General features: G+C 35.0%; 1 protein-coding gene across 1 annotated transcript in view; it reads right to left on the bottom strand.

Moving 5' to 3' along the window:
* The window catches only part of LOC125674125 (intermembrane lipid transfer protein VPS13D-like), a 110,199-nt gene that overhangs the window by 13,515 nt on the left and 80,696 nt on the right, over positions 1-15,988 (bottom strand). The window contains exons 55-66 of the mRNA XM_056158017.1: positions 15,553-15,697; positions 12,427-12,599; positions 12,018-12,141; positions 11,838-11,910; positions 11,563-11,719; positions 11,400-11,478; positions 10,083-10,310; positions 5,964-6,200; positions 5,768-5,872; positions 5,254-5,403; positions 2,599-2,745; positions 1,472-1,605 (exon numbers count right to left, since the gene is read on the bottom strand). Coding sequence (XP_056013992.1) covers positions 1,472-1,605; positions 2,599-2,745; positions 5,254-5,403; positions 5,768-5,872; positions 5,964-6,200; positions 10,083-10,310; positions 11,400-11,478; positions 11,563-11,719; positions 11,838-11,910; positions 12,018-12,141; positions 12,427-12,599; positions 15,553-15,697 — 1,752 coding nt within the window. The remainder of the gene's footprint in view (positions 1-1,471; positions 1,606-2,598; positions 2,746-5,253; positions 5,404-5,767; positions 5,873-5,963; positions 6,201-10,082; positions 10,311-11,399; positions 11,479-11,562; positions 11,720-11,837; positions 11,911-12,017; positions 12,142-12,426; positions 12,600-15,552; positions 15,698-15,988) is intronic.

Raw genomic sequence — 15,988 nt, 5'->3', positions numbered from 1 at the left:
TACCCTGCAACATCTATAAAATGCATATTTTATTTCATTACAGTATGGATGATATGACTGTACAATGTATATGTTCTTCACAAAGCACACATCAATATTTCACAATTTCTGTATTTCATTTCATATAATCATATAAATAAAAAGGCACACTGAACGAACTCTGAATATCACAATCCCTTGTCAATTAAACATAGAGCGATCAGAAAGTTTGCTTTCTTTGGCAGTGACAATATTGGTTATATATATCAAATCAGTTTACACTCGGTTTGTATTTCAATACATCATGAGGTTGAAGACGATAGTGTATCAAAATACAACCAAGGATCAGTTCCTATACAGCCCTGACTAGACCTATGTATATGTAACATAATTCATTAATGATAATTATATAACAGATTTCCTCTGACTAGATGATAATTATATAACACATTTCCTCTGACTAGACCTATGTATATGTAACATAATTCATTGATAAATTCCTTTAATTATATAACACATTTCCTATACACCCCTGACTAGACCTATGTATATGTAATTATATAACACATTTCCTATACACCCCTGACTAGACCTATGTATATGTAATTATATAACACATTTCCTATACACCCCTGACTAGACCTATATGTAATTATATAACACATTTCCTATACACCCCTGACTAGACCTATATGTAATTATATAACACATTTCCTATACACCCCTGACTAGACCTATGTATATGTAACATAATTCATTGATAAATTCCTTTAATTATATAACACATTTCCTATACACCCCTGACTAGACCTATGTATATATAATTATATAACACATTTCCTAAACACCCCTGACTAGACCTATGTATATATAATTATATAACACATTTCCTAAACACCCCTGACTAGACCTATGTATATATAATTATATAACACATTTCCTAAACACCCCTGACTAGACCTATGTATATGTAATTATATAACACATTTCCTATACACCCCTGACTAGACCTATATGTAATTATATAACACATTTCCTATACACCCCTGACTAGACCTATGTATATGTAATTATATAACACATTTCCTATACACCCCTGACTAGACCTATGTATATGTAATTATATAACACATTTCCTATACACCCCTGACTAGACCTATGAATATGTAATTATATAACACCCCTGACTAGACCTATGTACATGTATATGTAATTATATAACACATTTCCTATACACCCCTGACTAGACCTATGTATATGTAATTATATAACACATTTCCTCTGCAATATAGCAGTATCTGTGCTTTAATGACATCAAAACATAAACATGTACATAAAGAATTGTGATGTCACATATATCTTTAAACTTGCCTTCAGTCGGGGGCATGATTATTTACCCCCTGGCTGGCTATCTAATCAGAGTGCATCTTTCGAATAACAAGGAAAATATTGTTGAATACTTAAATTTTACAGATTTTTGATCATGACTTACTTTCTGGGATTTTCTCCCTCTGTGATTTTCTCGTCCATATGGTCAGTCGACCCAAATCCACAGAATTGTAACAGTTTCCACAACAGGTGTTCCTCTATCTGAATACTCAGCTTCTTCATATTAACTATCAAATGCTGGAAAATAGCTTCATATTAACTATCAGATGCTGGAAAATAGCTTCATATTAACTATCAGATGCTGGAAAATAGCTTCATATTAACTATCAAATGCTGGAAAATAATTTCATATTAACTATCAGATGCTGGAAAATAGCTTCATATTAACTATCAAATGCTGGAAAATAGCTTCATATTAACTATCAGATGCTGGAAAATAGCTTCATATTAACTATCAAATGCTGGAGAATAGCTTCATATTAACTATCAAATGCTGGAAAATAGCTTCATATTTACTATGAAATGCTGGAAAATAGCTTCATATTAACTATCAAATGCTGGAGAATAGCTTCATATTAACTATCAGATGCTGGAAAATAGCTTCATATTAACTATCAAATGCTGGAAAATAGCTTCATATTAACTATCAGATGCTGGAAAATAGCTTCATATTAACTATCAAATGCTGGAAAATAGCTTCATATTAACTATCAAATGCTGGAAAATAGCAACATATTGACTATCAAATGCTAGAAAATAGCAACATACATGTAATAACTATCAAAGGCTGGAAAATAGCTACATACATGTAATAACTATCAAAGGCTGGAAAATAGCTACAGCTGTTTATTTACATGTATTTGATAGCACATTTACATTGATCAGTTTTAATGTGCACTGTACATCAATGAAAATTAAACAGATAGCTGCTCTCTTTTCTTCTAAATGCACTTAATATGAACATACTAGAATTTTAAATACTGTAGATTCCTTATTTTACGTGAGCACTTATTATCGCGAAATGACTCATGGACGTCAAATTGCGAGAACATAAATTCGTGAGTGTTCTTTTGATCAAGAGTTTTTGCATGTAATTTGGCAATATAAAATTAAAAGCGAGTAATCTTATTTCGCGAGTGATGTTTCTCACGAATCTATGCAATAATAAATTCCTCGCGTATATTTAGGAATTTACAGTATTAGAAAAAAAGACTTAAAAAGGATAATTACTTTATAAATCTCTGCGTTCCACTTGGAGTTTGGGATTTTCTGTGCTACAACATTCAGTGCTGGGGTGTTTTCTAACACGTCCCTTTTGGGGTTTGGTGTAATGTACAACAGGACAGGCCTTGTGGCTGTGAACAACTGGTTATCGACCTAATGAATAAAATTCAAAGAATCAATTTTCAGTACTTCAATCAGACTCCTGAATAGCATACTCTTAAACACAGAGAGAATAAACCTTGCTAGGAAATTTCTCCCTAAAACTGAATTTAGGTGGATTGTAACTTGCACATGTATACTGCAAACTTTTGACTTCTTTTGATGTCAATTCTAATACATGCATGTATACATCATTACTTGCAGATTGCATGATTAAATCATATGTGCTAATAACAAATTTGAAATCTTAACAGTCTCCAAAACAGAGGGATCTCAATAATTGTGATGTTAAACACTGTATATATATGTACCTGTACATTGGGATGTTAACCACTGTATATGTACCTGTACATTGGGATGTTAAACACTGTACATGTATGTACCTGTACATTGGGATGTTAAACACTGTATATGTACCTGTACATCGAGATGTTTAACACTGTATATGTATGTACCTGTACATTGGGATGTTTAACACTGTATATGTACCTGTACATTGAGATGTTTAACACTGTATATGTACCTGTACATTGGGATGTTTAACACTGTATATGTATGTACCTGTACATTGGGATGTTTAACACTGTATATGTACCTGTACATTGAGATGTTTAACACTGTATATGTATGTACCTGTACATTGGGATGTTTAACACTGTATATGTATGTACCTGTACATTGGGATGTTTAACACTGTATATGTACCTGTACATTGGGATGTTTAACACTGTATATGTATGTACCTGTACATTGGGATGTTTAACACTGTATATGTATGTACCTGTACATTGGGATGTTTAACACTGTATATATATGTACCTGTACATTGGGATGTTAAACACTGTATATGTATGTACCTGTACATTGGGATGTTAAACACTGTATATGTATGTACCTGTACATTGGGATGTTTAACACTGTATATCTATGTACCTGTACATTGATATGTTTAACACTGTATATGTATGTACCTGTACATTGGGATGTTTAACACTGTATATGTACAATGTATGTACCTGTACATTGAGATGTTAAACACTGTATATGTACCTGTACATTGAGATGTTTAACACTGTATATGTATGTACCTGTACATTGGGATGTTTAACACTGTATATGTATGTACCTGTACATTGGGATGTTTAACACTGTATATGTACCTGTACATTGGGATGTTTAACACTGTATATGTACCTGTACATTGGGATGTTTAACACTGTATATCTATGTACCTGTACATTGATATGTTTAACACTGTATATGTATGTACCTGTACATTGGGATGTTTAACACTGTATATGTATGTACCTGTACATTGGGATGTTAAACACTATATATGTATGTACCTGTACATTGGGATGTTTAACACTGTATATGTATGTACCTGTACATTGGGATGTTTAACACTGTATATGTACCTGTACATTGGGATGTTTAACACTGTATATCTATGTACCTGTACATTGGAATGTTTAACACTGTATATGTACCTGTACATTGGGATGTTTAACACTGTATATGTATGTACCTGTACATTGGGATGTTTAACACTGTATATGTACCTGTACATTGGGATGTTTAACACTGTACATGTATGTACCTGTACATTGGAATGTTTAACACTGTATATGTACCTGTACATTGGGATGTTTAACACTGTACATGTACCTGTACATTGGGATGTTTAACACTGTACATGTACCTGTACATTGGGATGTTTAACACTGTACATGTATGTACCTGTACATTGGAATGTTTAACACTGTATATGTACCTGTACATTGGGATGTTTAACACTGTACATGTACCTGTACATTGGGATGTTTAACACTGTACATGTACCTGTACATTGGGATGTTTAACACTGTACATGTATGTACCTGTACATTGGAATGTTTAACACTGTATATGTACCTGTACATTGGGATGTTTAACACTGTACATGTATGTACCTGTACATTGAGATGTTAACCACTGTATATCTATGTACCTGTACATTGGGATGTTTAACACTGTATATGGATGTACCTGTACATTGAGATGTTAACCACTGTATATCTATGTACCTGTACATTGGGATGTTTAACACTGTATATGTACCTGTACATTGAGATGTTAAACACTGTATATGTACCTGTATATTGAGATGTTTAACACTGTATATGTATGTACCTGTACATTGAGATGTTTAACACTGTATATGTATGTACCTGTACATTGGGATGTTTAACACTGTATATGTACCTGTACATTGGAATGTTTAACACTGTATATGTACCTGTACATTGGGATGTTAAACACTGTATATGTATGTACCTGTACATTGGGATGTTTAACACTGTATGTGTATGTACCTGTACATTGGGATGTTAAACACTGTATATGTATGTACCTGTACATTGGGATGTTAAACACTGTATATGTACCTGTACATTGGGATGTTAAACACTGTACATGTATGTACCTGTACATTGGGATGTTAAACACTGTACATGTATGTACCTGTACATTGGCGACTGCCACATCCACCGTCATGTTAGAAGCATTGGATTGGTAATCCAAAGATATGTTCTGTAGGGAGATGTAAACCAGCTCCTCTGGGGTGTAATTCACCAGGGAAATACCCAGGCCTCCCTTCAGACTCATACAGATCTGCAAAACACACATTAATAATTTTAAACCACAGTGTGTCACCTGCGACGGTATGGGTGATCATCAAATATATTGGTCAATGCAATGGATTAAATTGTGCACAATCCGACACATACAATAGCATGCATATACATGTACAAAGTGTTTCGATTTTCTATTTTGGATCAGACATATAGAACCCATTTAGAGCCTCCAAAACTTGAAGAAAAAATGGCACCCACATCAGAATAGCAGTCGAGACCAAGCCAATAATTTAATAATACAGGGAAACTGATTTAGCACATACAAGGACTGTATTTATTAGTTACTGTATTTCTTTTATCTTTTCCACTCATGTGTTGCAAAATTTAAGAAATTAAATAACCTCTAGACTGGCTTTCTTCTCCCCTGGTTTTACATCTGGATTAGCAACACGGTTCTCCTCATAAACGACCCAGTCTTGGTAGTTCCTGGTCACCTCAGCATTAGACTACAGATACACAGCACAGTTATTGACATACCTGTAATCCTTACAATCTAAGATTTCAATACACCTTCATAAGGACATATACCAAACATACCCCTTGTGAAACATCTGTTATTTGCAGCACTCTGATTGGTCCATCCATGATCGTCCTGACAGCAAGACATCCTGATCCTGGGAGGAGCCTCTGCCTGTCAATCTTCATATGGGCAGGGACACTTCTCCCCTTGGGTGGACCGGGGCCTACAACAGCTACAGCTGTATCCCTCAGACACTCTGCCCCTCCCAGAGTTTGTACACACATAGCCCCATCTGCACAGCACAATCGGCCATCCTACAACAGAGACACAAGGCTACAAATGCTAGCCATTGTCTATACATAATCATATTTCAGGTGTAATACACAATTTGACTGGTTTAGTAAATAACAAGAGGTACTGTGAGCAATGCTCACTAAGAATACCCCCCCCCCCCCCCCCCCCCCCCCCCCCCCCCCCCCCCCCCCGCTTACCCCAATCTCCCAAAGGGTGTTGGTAATAAGTATAAACTACCTCTTTTCTGAGTGTAAAAAAACAAATGGCATGACAAACCGAACCATATTGCTACTTCGATGTCCAGTGCACGTGACCTTTGACCCCAAAATCGATAGGGAACATCTTCATCCCATGGGTAGTCCATATGTAAGATATGGTGACTGTAGGTGGAAAGGATAACGCTTTAGAGCCCGGAAACCATATTGCTACTTCGATGTCCAGTGCGCTTGACCTTTGACCTTTTGACCCCAAAATCGATAGGGAACATCTTCATCCCATGGGTAGTACATATGTATGATATGGTGACTGTAGGTGGAAAGGATAATGCTTTAGAGCCCGGAAACCATTGCGTATACAGACGGACAACCCGATTCCAGTATACCCCCCCCCCCCCCCAACTTGTTGCGGGTGTGTGTGTGTGTGTGGTATAATCAGGATGTCAACATGTACTTGATTAAAGACCCATCTCATGACCATATGGTCAGTGAAAATGTAGGCAGAGCCTAATCTAAACAGATGTTATTTACCTGGAGCAGCCAGGGTCTACCAAGGTGTTGATTGCTATATCCCATGGCACTCAAAGAAATACAGAGACAGAACATGGTAGAAATCTACCTGTCCATGCTTTTTTATAGTTTTGATATACACAGGACCTGTCTCAGGGACCTCTGCAGAGTTTCTGTGGTCATAGTGTTTGAATAATGGTTGTATTCCTAAGGGTAGCTGACACACATTCTACACCCACACCTCTTTCTCTCTCTCTGTCATTGACTCAATGAATAATTTCTGTTATAAATATAGAGGTATCATAAATTGATGACATAAATTATTTCAATAAGTTACAAGTTTTAGAAATTATTGTGCAAATTATTGTTTGATTTCTGATTGTGTAAATAATACAGGTATATAGAGGGGGAAAATTACAATTATATTGAAATTGCATTGTTCAGGGGCCTTTTTAAAAACAATTGAATTACAAGAAAATAGCAGTTGTGGACAGGTCATTGCTATCAAAACTCTGGTATACTGGGCTTCCTCAAGATCTAAAGAATGCCTGTAGATACTGGCTGTTATTGTTATCAAAACACCTCTCTGGGGTAGCCCCAGACCACAGTGTCTGCAGATGTCACTCCACCTGAGATCTATTGTTATATGTTTGATTGGCAGGCAGCTTACAATTTGGGGGTGTCAACTTAAAATTGGGTCATTAAGCAACTATTGCATGGTCATAATGATCCACCAAAAAAATCTTGACTAACGGTGAAAAGAAAAAAATAGACAAAAATTGAGATGAAAATGGTATCCGTCCAAACTTAACATGGTACTGTTCTGATCACGTCTCTTTTGTAATTACAGCATGGTTGTCCAACCAGCATTCTCCTAAACAGAGTCTCTAAGTCTACATTGTATGTTTACCCACAGCAAACTGTAATTGTAGACGGGGACTTTGGTATGCAAGAAATGTCTGACCAGATGTCTGCACGAGCAAATTACTGGTACATATCTCAGTAGAATTCATCACATTCCAGAGCTTGGTAATACCAATCTAATTTGTACCATTCTTGATGAACTGACATTATTCACAATTCTGTATAGTATCTATATTTTTGTGTAAATGCTATTCATGAATGGTTTAGACAATGTGTCCTAAATGTGTTTTATATGGAGTAAGACAGCTACCCAAAGAATTGACAATCAAAAGTTTATATAGATTTTAAGAACATATGCAACATTTCTTAACATTTTTTGGTGACATTTCAGGTACAATTCACTAACAATCTATCTTGCTTCTACAAAAAAATTGTGGTATATTACCAGGTCTGTTTTAGAGTTAGCATACATTGTATTTTAATAGCACCTAGTTGTGGCAAGTAAAATTTAATCTGTAATTGGGTATTTATGTATACAGCTATTAAATAAACCCATGAACCCCCCCCCCCCCCAAAAAAAAAAACCCACCTTAGTTTTAGAATTATTTTATATTATACCTTTCGTTCTTTGTTTTAGTTTGTTTTCATTGATTTACATGTAGAGTGCTTTAGGGTAATTGTCTTAATTAGATAAAGTGCTATATAAATGTATAATAATAAATAAAATAAAAAGTCAACACTTCCATATTACAGAAGTTTGTGTATAGGGACATTTCTAAGTCTTATCTATTACAGAAGGTTGTGTATAGGGACATTTCTAAGTCTTATCTATTACAGAAGGTTGTGTATAGGGACACCTCTAAATTATTGTAGCAAAGAAAGGGAGAAGAATATTTGGATCAATTAGGGATCAAACCCAGGACTAGGGTTGGAAACCGAAACCATAATGAGGAGTTGTTTCAAAATTACTGGGAAAATACTGTCATTTCATACTGGCATCAATATCAGTCTCTATATATCATTAAATTCATAATCATCCTATGAAGTTTTAATGCAATCCTGTAAAACGTGTAAATAACGTAGTACATTATAAGGTTATGCTAATAGACGGAATGCAATAACGATACATTGCTTCACATTTCAATTATTACGATAAATTCTTGTAAAGTACAATTTTTGATGAAGCGTAAGTTGACATAGCATTGCTTTTGTTAAGTCTTTTAGTTTACAACAATTTTTCAGACCCTGGAATGATAAAACAGAAGACTATAACTCTTCAGGTTTTCCTGTATCTTTGTCTATTAGTGTCACCATGATTTTACAATAAACAACATGGGGCCTGGCATGAATATTTACTTTCAAATCATTTACTTTTATCAAACCAAGTAAATTGTGATTTATGATTGAGAATCTAGTCATATTGAACATTGATATTTCATTTTTTTTTTACCTGATGGTAACCAGTAAATGTATTTGTTTCTAACCCTGTTTCCTATTAAGGGTTAAAAACCCCAGAAGTGTGAAGTTATGTATCCATACCATACAATATGTATCAGTTATTTATCAAGATATCGTTAAAAACTATTGTATCGTATGGTATCGTTTTGTCCTTAACAGTACCCAACCTTACCCGGGACACTTACATTACTAGTTAGGTGATGTAACCGTGCCGATATACAAGTACAGTAATAGACTACAACATGAAATTTAAACCTATTTTGGAAATCATACAAGAACTCTTCATATCAAGATGAAAAAAATAGTCTTAGATATAAAAAATGACAGAAATATTGTGTGACTTTCACTGAAATCAGGGAATGTTATTATTGTGTTAGAAAATACAATTTAGCATAAAAAAATATTTGTTCTGAATAAAAATTAGAATAAAAGTAAATTAGCCTAGAGTTTAATGTAATAATCATGCATCAACAGATTAAAGGGTATTAAATTTTAGCAGTGAGTACTAGACAATTGCTCAACTAAATCCTCGGTGTAGTCCAGTAAAGAAGTGACATCTCTAAAAATAATATTATTTTTCACTAATATGACTTGCACATAAAAGCATTGTGATGTCATGTTGAATTATATTCAATAGCTAATATGGGATATATTAAAATTGATTTCAGGTAGTTTACGTTTGTTCATAAACCTTGCACTTTGAAGTTTATAAAGCACAAATTACTGCAAACCATTTTAAGCTCCAAACCATTTTATCCCTACACATTCACTTTAATTCTTTGAATATCTAAAATTCAATTAACTAAATCAAGATGAACAATCCATTTTCTGCATTCCCATCACATAGAGTGGTACCTGAATGAATTTCCATGTCTGTGTCGCTTTCCTCCTCTCGTCACGTTTCCTCAGGGTAAGGGGAACAATTCTCCCCGGTCTGGGCGCGATGTCATCTATGTCTAGAACCATACTCTTCCCTACAGGATTCGAGGACCTGATGTGAGGGTCTCGAGGAGAAATCGACCCCTCATGTTCCAACATTCCACCACTGGTCATCCTCCATAACTGGTTACGATTTCCAATTTCCTGTGAAGTAATAAAAGTATGTTATCACTATCTGACGAATCTTAGGATTGCTCTTCCTACAATGCTATTTCACCCTTCCTAATGCTATCTCACCCTTCCTATAGCATCTACAATGCTATCTCACCTTTCCTACAATGCGATCTCACCCTTCCTACAATGCTATCTCACCTTTCCTAATGCTATCTCACCCTTCCTACAATGCTATCTCACACTTCCTACAATGCAATCTCACACTTCCTACAATGTGATCTCACCCTTCCTACAATGAGATCTCACCCTTCCTACAATGCTATCTCACCCTTCCTACAATGCGATCTCACCCTTCCTACAATGCTATCTCACCCTTCCTATAGCATCTACAATGCTATCTCACCTTTCCTACAATGCGATCTCACCCTTCCTACAATGCTATCTCACCCTTCCTATAGCATCTACAATGCTATCTCACCCTTCCTAATGCTATCTTACCCTTCCTACAATGCAATCTCACCCTTCCCACAATGCTACCTCACACTTCCTACAATGCTATCTCACCCTTCCTACAATGCGATCTCACACTTCCTACAATGCTATCTCACCCTTCCTACAATGCTATCATGTAGGACTTAAGAATGTCTCACTGAAACTCCTCCACTATATTTCTCTATGGTCATTTTTATCCACTCCAATATGAGAGTTTGAATCTTATTTATTTACTTCTTTTGAAAAAATCTTACACCATCCTTCCCTTCATAAAAACTAAATAAAGTAGGTCATGAGCAGCTAAAGTGAAAAATCTGTTAAACAATCATTAGATGCATATTACAAGAAAGGTGTGAATGTGTGTGAACAGGTGGTGTGAGTGAATTTGTGAATAGGTGGTATGAGTAGGTGGGTGTGTAAGCATATGTGCGAGCGAGAATGCCAGTAGGTATGTGAGTGGGTGTGTGAATGGGTGAGGGAGTGTGTAAGTGTGTAAGCGAATGTGTGAGTGGGTATGTAAATGGGTAGTGTGTATTCCCAAAAATTCCATTGATAATGCTGATCACATTCCATATCATATCATCATTTTTATGTACAATGGGAAATGAAAACAATTTTTTCCTTTACCTTCTTGCAGAATTTGATGTACTGGTCTTGTACGACTTCTAACACCAGCTCTCTGTGAGTTTCATCCCCTGTTGGACTCCTATAAAATTTCACATAAATACAGAAAACATGCAGAAAATCTGTACAGCGTAATAATAACAACCACAACAAAAAGGACAATAACCTTCCAAATGAAGCTGCTGCTCTCAAGTAAATAAAGTTAGGGTAACAGAGTTGCTTCCCTTCCTCTAGTTTGTCCATGTCATATGTCGCACTTGTTCCTCCCTTTACCCTCAGTGTTATGGAGGGATTCAGTATGGGCTCATCCCAGGCATATGATACTATGAAATGGGGATTAATAGTAATTACAATACATGACATTAATTTTTCTTTAATGCACCTCAAATGATGTAGATTTTTTTTTAAATGGTACAAGGAAAAACTTGTGGTAAATCATACGCTGTGTATGAGGTTGGATGAATGCTTTCAGTTTTTGCTCCTGGGTGTCACTCTGGAAATACTCCACAGGTACCTAAAAGAAACACAAACCGGTAAAACCTACTTAAACAACACAATCATAAAGATATAAATCAATTATGATATTTGTAAACAATATCCAAATGATACAATGGTACACACTTCAGCCAAGTTGTCGATTCTGATGGGAGGGGGGACTTCCCCCGCATCTCCAATCACGATGAAGTATGTGGGTCCCTCCATCACGATCTCCACCTTTAGAAGATGACTGCCACTTTTATCATCCCTAAATACGATAAGAATATTGCAATACACTATACAATGAAAAACTACAACGTTACAAGGATCATAGTACATGTATGCACTGTGCTATCCAACTCATCTTAACACCAATTTTGTTCAATATCAGCCTAAAATTGACCTCTCCTGTAATGTCAGAAACTATATGAATGTGAATAGGTAATTTTGTTTCTCTGTACAATGAACACCTTTATTGATTTTTTTGGCAATATTCCAAAGATTGAATTAAAGAAAATAATTTTCATGAAAGTTTATAGATATCCCAATGTACCTGATATTTATATGGAAGGAATCCGTCTTGTCAATTCTGAATCCGCCAGACCAAGAGTAGGATCCAGAATCCAATAGATTTACACATAACAACTGATCCAGGTCAAGTCTTGGCCAATGGAATGGTAGCTTACATTGTGGAAGGGCAATCAGACAAGTATCTAATTTTATTTCCTACAAAGTATAGCATATATAAATTTGTGCCCAGACTAACGAGTCATCTATTAGATCAGTCTATATACTGTGATAATTTAACCACTTCAGAAGTACTACTATTGAAGATTGTTCAGGAATCAGTTAACAGTTGGTCTGTCTCTGTACTTAAAACATGCAGTTGTTCGATACTTTGCTTGAACTGTTTTACTGGAACTGATTTGGAATCACTTGTAAAACTTGTACATTTGAACTTCATATTCTTTTTAAATACACTATAGTGTACACAATACAAAGTTATTGCTAAAACTTTTACAGTCCCCGTTCTTTAAATATCTCCTTAGGGCTGTTCCATTAAAACGTATGAGGTACCCGGGGACGGCAATTAAAAAAAAATCTATGGGTGCTTGTCATTGGTAGAAAATTGCGTATATGGTGGGTACCTACTGCCAGAAAACTGCATCTGTGGGTGGTTGTTTTGATAAAATCTTTATTTTTTACCGAAACTGAGAGGAATGCAACAAGAGAAGGGAAGGGTTGAAAGTAGAATGTGAAACAAACGTCGTTTTCTGTCTTCATTTTATCTCGGTCGATGAGGTTCCGCGATCCGGTTATTGTTTCCAGTTTGACTCTAAAATTATAGCGACCGGAAATTAGGATTATCTCCCTTGTCCAAAATGGAAAACGAAACTTGCTCGTGGTCCATTGAAACGGTTTTTGATTTTTTTTCTAGCTGCAATAATGTAGCCCTGTCCAATTTTTTTTATTCTGACGTTTTCGGGATGAGGCTACAATTCCATAGGATCTCCGTAATGGTGCAAAATAATTTTATGAATAACCGATAATAAACTCTGCACTGTGTATTAGTGACATATAGTCCCAAATGTTGTTTACAAATTACACCAAAAGGAGTACCAACTTTGTGCTCGGGCATGTCTAATAAAGGTGTTTTTCATTAAATATAATGTACAGCATGCAAAATTCTTCGTCTGCTCTGCCATGCTTGTTATCGCGAAATCTCGTAGGTGGATCTAATGAAAAAGCTAAACATTGACAATCGGCGCGAAAATGTAGTTTACTTGAGAATTTACACTCTGCTGTTCGGTTTTTAACTTGATATTAAATTCAAACCTTTTCAATACCGACGAAATAGCGTTCGCCTCCATACTTGTCCATTGATGTAAATACTACTTTATATGACATATGCAAATGACTTGACAATCGGAAGTTGAAACTTCAGTACACCAAACATGGCGCACAAATATGAATCGAGAAATTGGAATTTATCGAAATTGTTGAAAACGGTAGAATAGAGCCTCACAAATCTTAAGTTGCAGGTTGTAAATTTATATATTGACTAAGAAACATAGAATATCATTTTATTTACGTAAAGAGACACATTTTCTTGTTTTTTAATACTCAAAATACTAGTCAATTTTAAAACTTTTAATAGTTGTTTTTGAACATTTACAATACTGGACTTTTTATGAACAGGTAGACTTATAAAATTAATTTAGTTCATCATGTTTAAGAAAGACAGTCTTGATAAAATAAATTGATGGTTCTATGATCAAGCTTCATTGATGGCCAGTTATTTGAATGGTGGTCATACCCAAGATACTCTTCTCTTTACTATCATGCTTGGGAACATCTGAAAATAGACCTCTATTCAGGGGTTATAAATAGTCATTCATACATATTGAACTTAAAGAAAAAGTGTATTTCACATTTATTTCACTTCTATGGGTGGTGCCGCACTATCTAAAATTGCTTCTGTGAGTGGTCCCTCATTACATTTTTATGCTTCTATGGGTGGTTACCCAAATTTTAAAGTGCCTTCCCCGGGTACCTCATATGTTTTAATGGAACAGCCCTTAGAGGTTTTCTAGGTTACTTTCAGCATTCATGACACATCTTCCAGTCATAATACACCTCTGCGTTAATCTTGTGGCAAAAGGGTAACAAACTTTTAAAATGCATTTAAGCATCTGTATATAGTTATGGAAAAAAATTTGTGAGATATCATTTGAATAAGTTGGGAAAGATCACGTAAATATTAACTTTAAAGGGGCATTATCTGTAATTTTGTCACCAAAAATTGAATTCTATGAAAAGTGCTCTATATTATGTATTTCAGTAATAACACCTGTATTTAATTATTTCAAACACTTTTTAACCTCGAAACAGGCACATGGATATGTGATTTTGGTGATCAAATAATTATTGCCTTGCAAGACAATAATTCTTCCTATATATTTATTTACACTAAAAGTGTTTATCTAATGTAGTTTTATACGTTTCTCTTGTTTTCGTACAAAATAAATGTTTTTATTAGCCATTAACATATGTTCCTATGCCATCGAGATATTTTAAGAGAAAAAATGGTTGCCATTACTTTCACAGCTAATAATAAAGAATAACTGAAGGACAAGTATTTGGAGATGTGTCACACGAACAAGTTTGGTTTGAATTCCACTTGCAGTTTGTTGAGGAGACTTAAGCAATGTCCTTAAACTTGTGTTTTATTTCAGTCATACAGATAGGCAAACATGTGGATTCCAGTCTTCCAGTCTGGAATATATTTCCCCTCCCACATACAACATTACTGGGAGGGGGTATGATATAATTCCAATGTTATTCATCACAATTGTTTTGATTGGACAAAAATAAAGCTGAACGAGAATTCACACATCAATAAATCCGAAAACATATTGTATTCATATGCACCTGAAAACAAACAACGAAATGTATGGAGACTCAGCGGAAAAACTTTTCAAATTTTTGAAATTGTTAATACAGTGAACGAATTGGGATTATAAGAATCAAACATTCTTTTTGAAGAATTCATCAATGTGTAAACTCTAAAATTTTACTCACAAACTTAACATACATGTAAAAGCACTTTGCACTTTTATTCAGTTTGTGAGTAAAATGTCCAGAATGTTTAATCCTATAGTAAATCTTCAATTCTTACCTCATTCTGTGCTAAATGTCTCTGAGCTATTGCAAGCTTGTGACTTGATTGGTTGTCAATTTCAAACAAGGGGGCAAAGGTCACAATGTTTGTGTCAGCATATAGACCTTTTCCTTGGTGAACCCCTATACCAATATTGTACACCCTACAGTTTTAAAATAAAGATTAACAGATTAAAATAGTAACTAATTGATTAAACCAGAGAAAGACAGTCTGTTTGCATATTGTGCTGAGAAATGTGCAACTTCAGCTTCTATAGAAAGAACGAGAAATTCACCTTTCTCTTAGCACTTTTAATAGCATTTTCAATATAGTTTAACATCTCTGACTGACATAAACTTTATGAAGACAGGTTTGTTGCCTAAGATAGATTTAAATATTTTACAATGAAGCACATAAAAGAAAAATTTGCTTGAAAAATCAAAGAAATGAATAT

This window comes from Ostrea edulis, chromosome 3 (genome assembly GCF_947568905.1).
Source record: "Ostrea edulis chromosome 3, xbOstEdul1.1, whole genome shotgun sequence".
Taxonomy (NCBI): domain Eukaryota; kingdom Metazoa; phylum Mollusca; class Bivalvia; order Ostreida; family Ostreidae; genus Ostrea; species Ostrea edulis.
The sequence above is the reverse complement of the archived record's forward strand: the minus strand, read 5'-3'. Positions and strand labels throughout refer to the sequence as shown.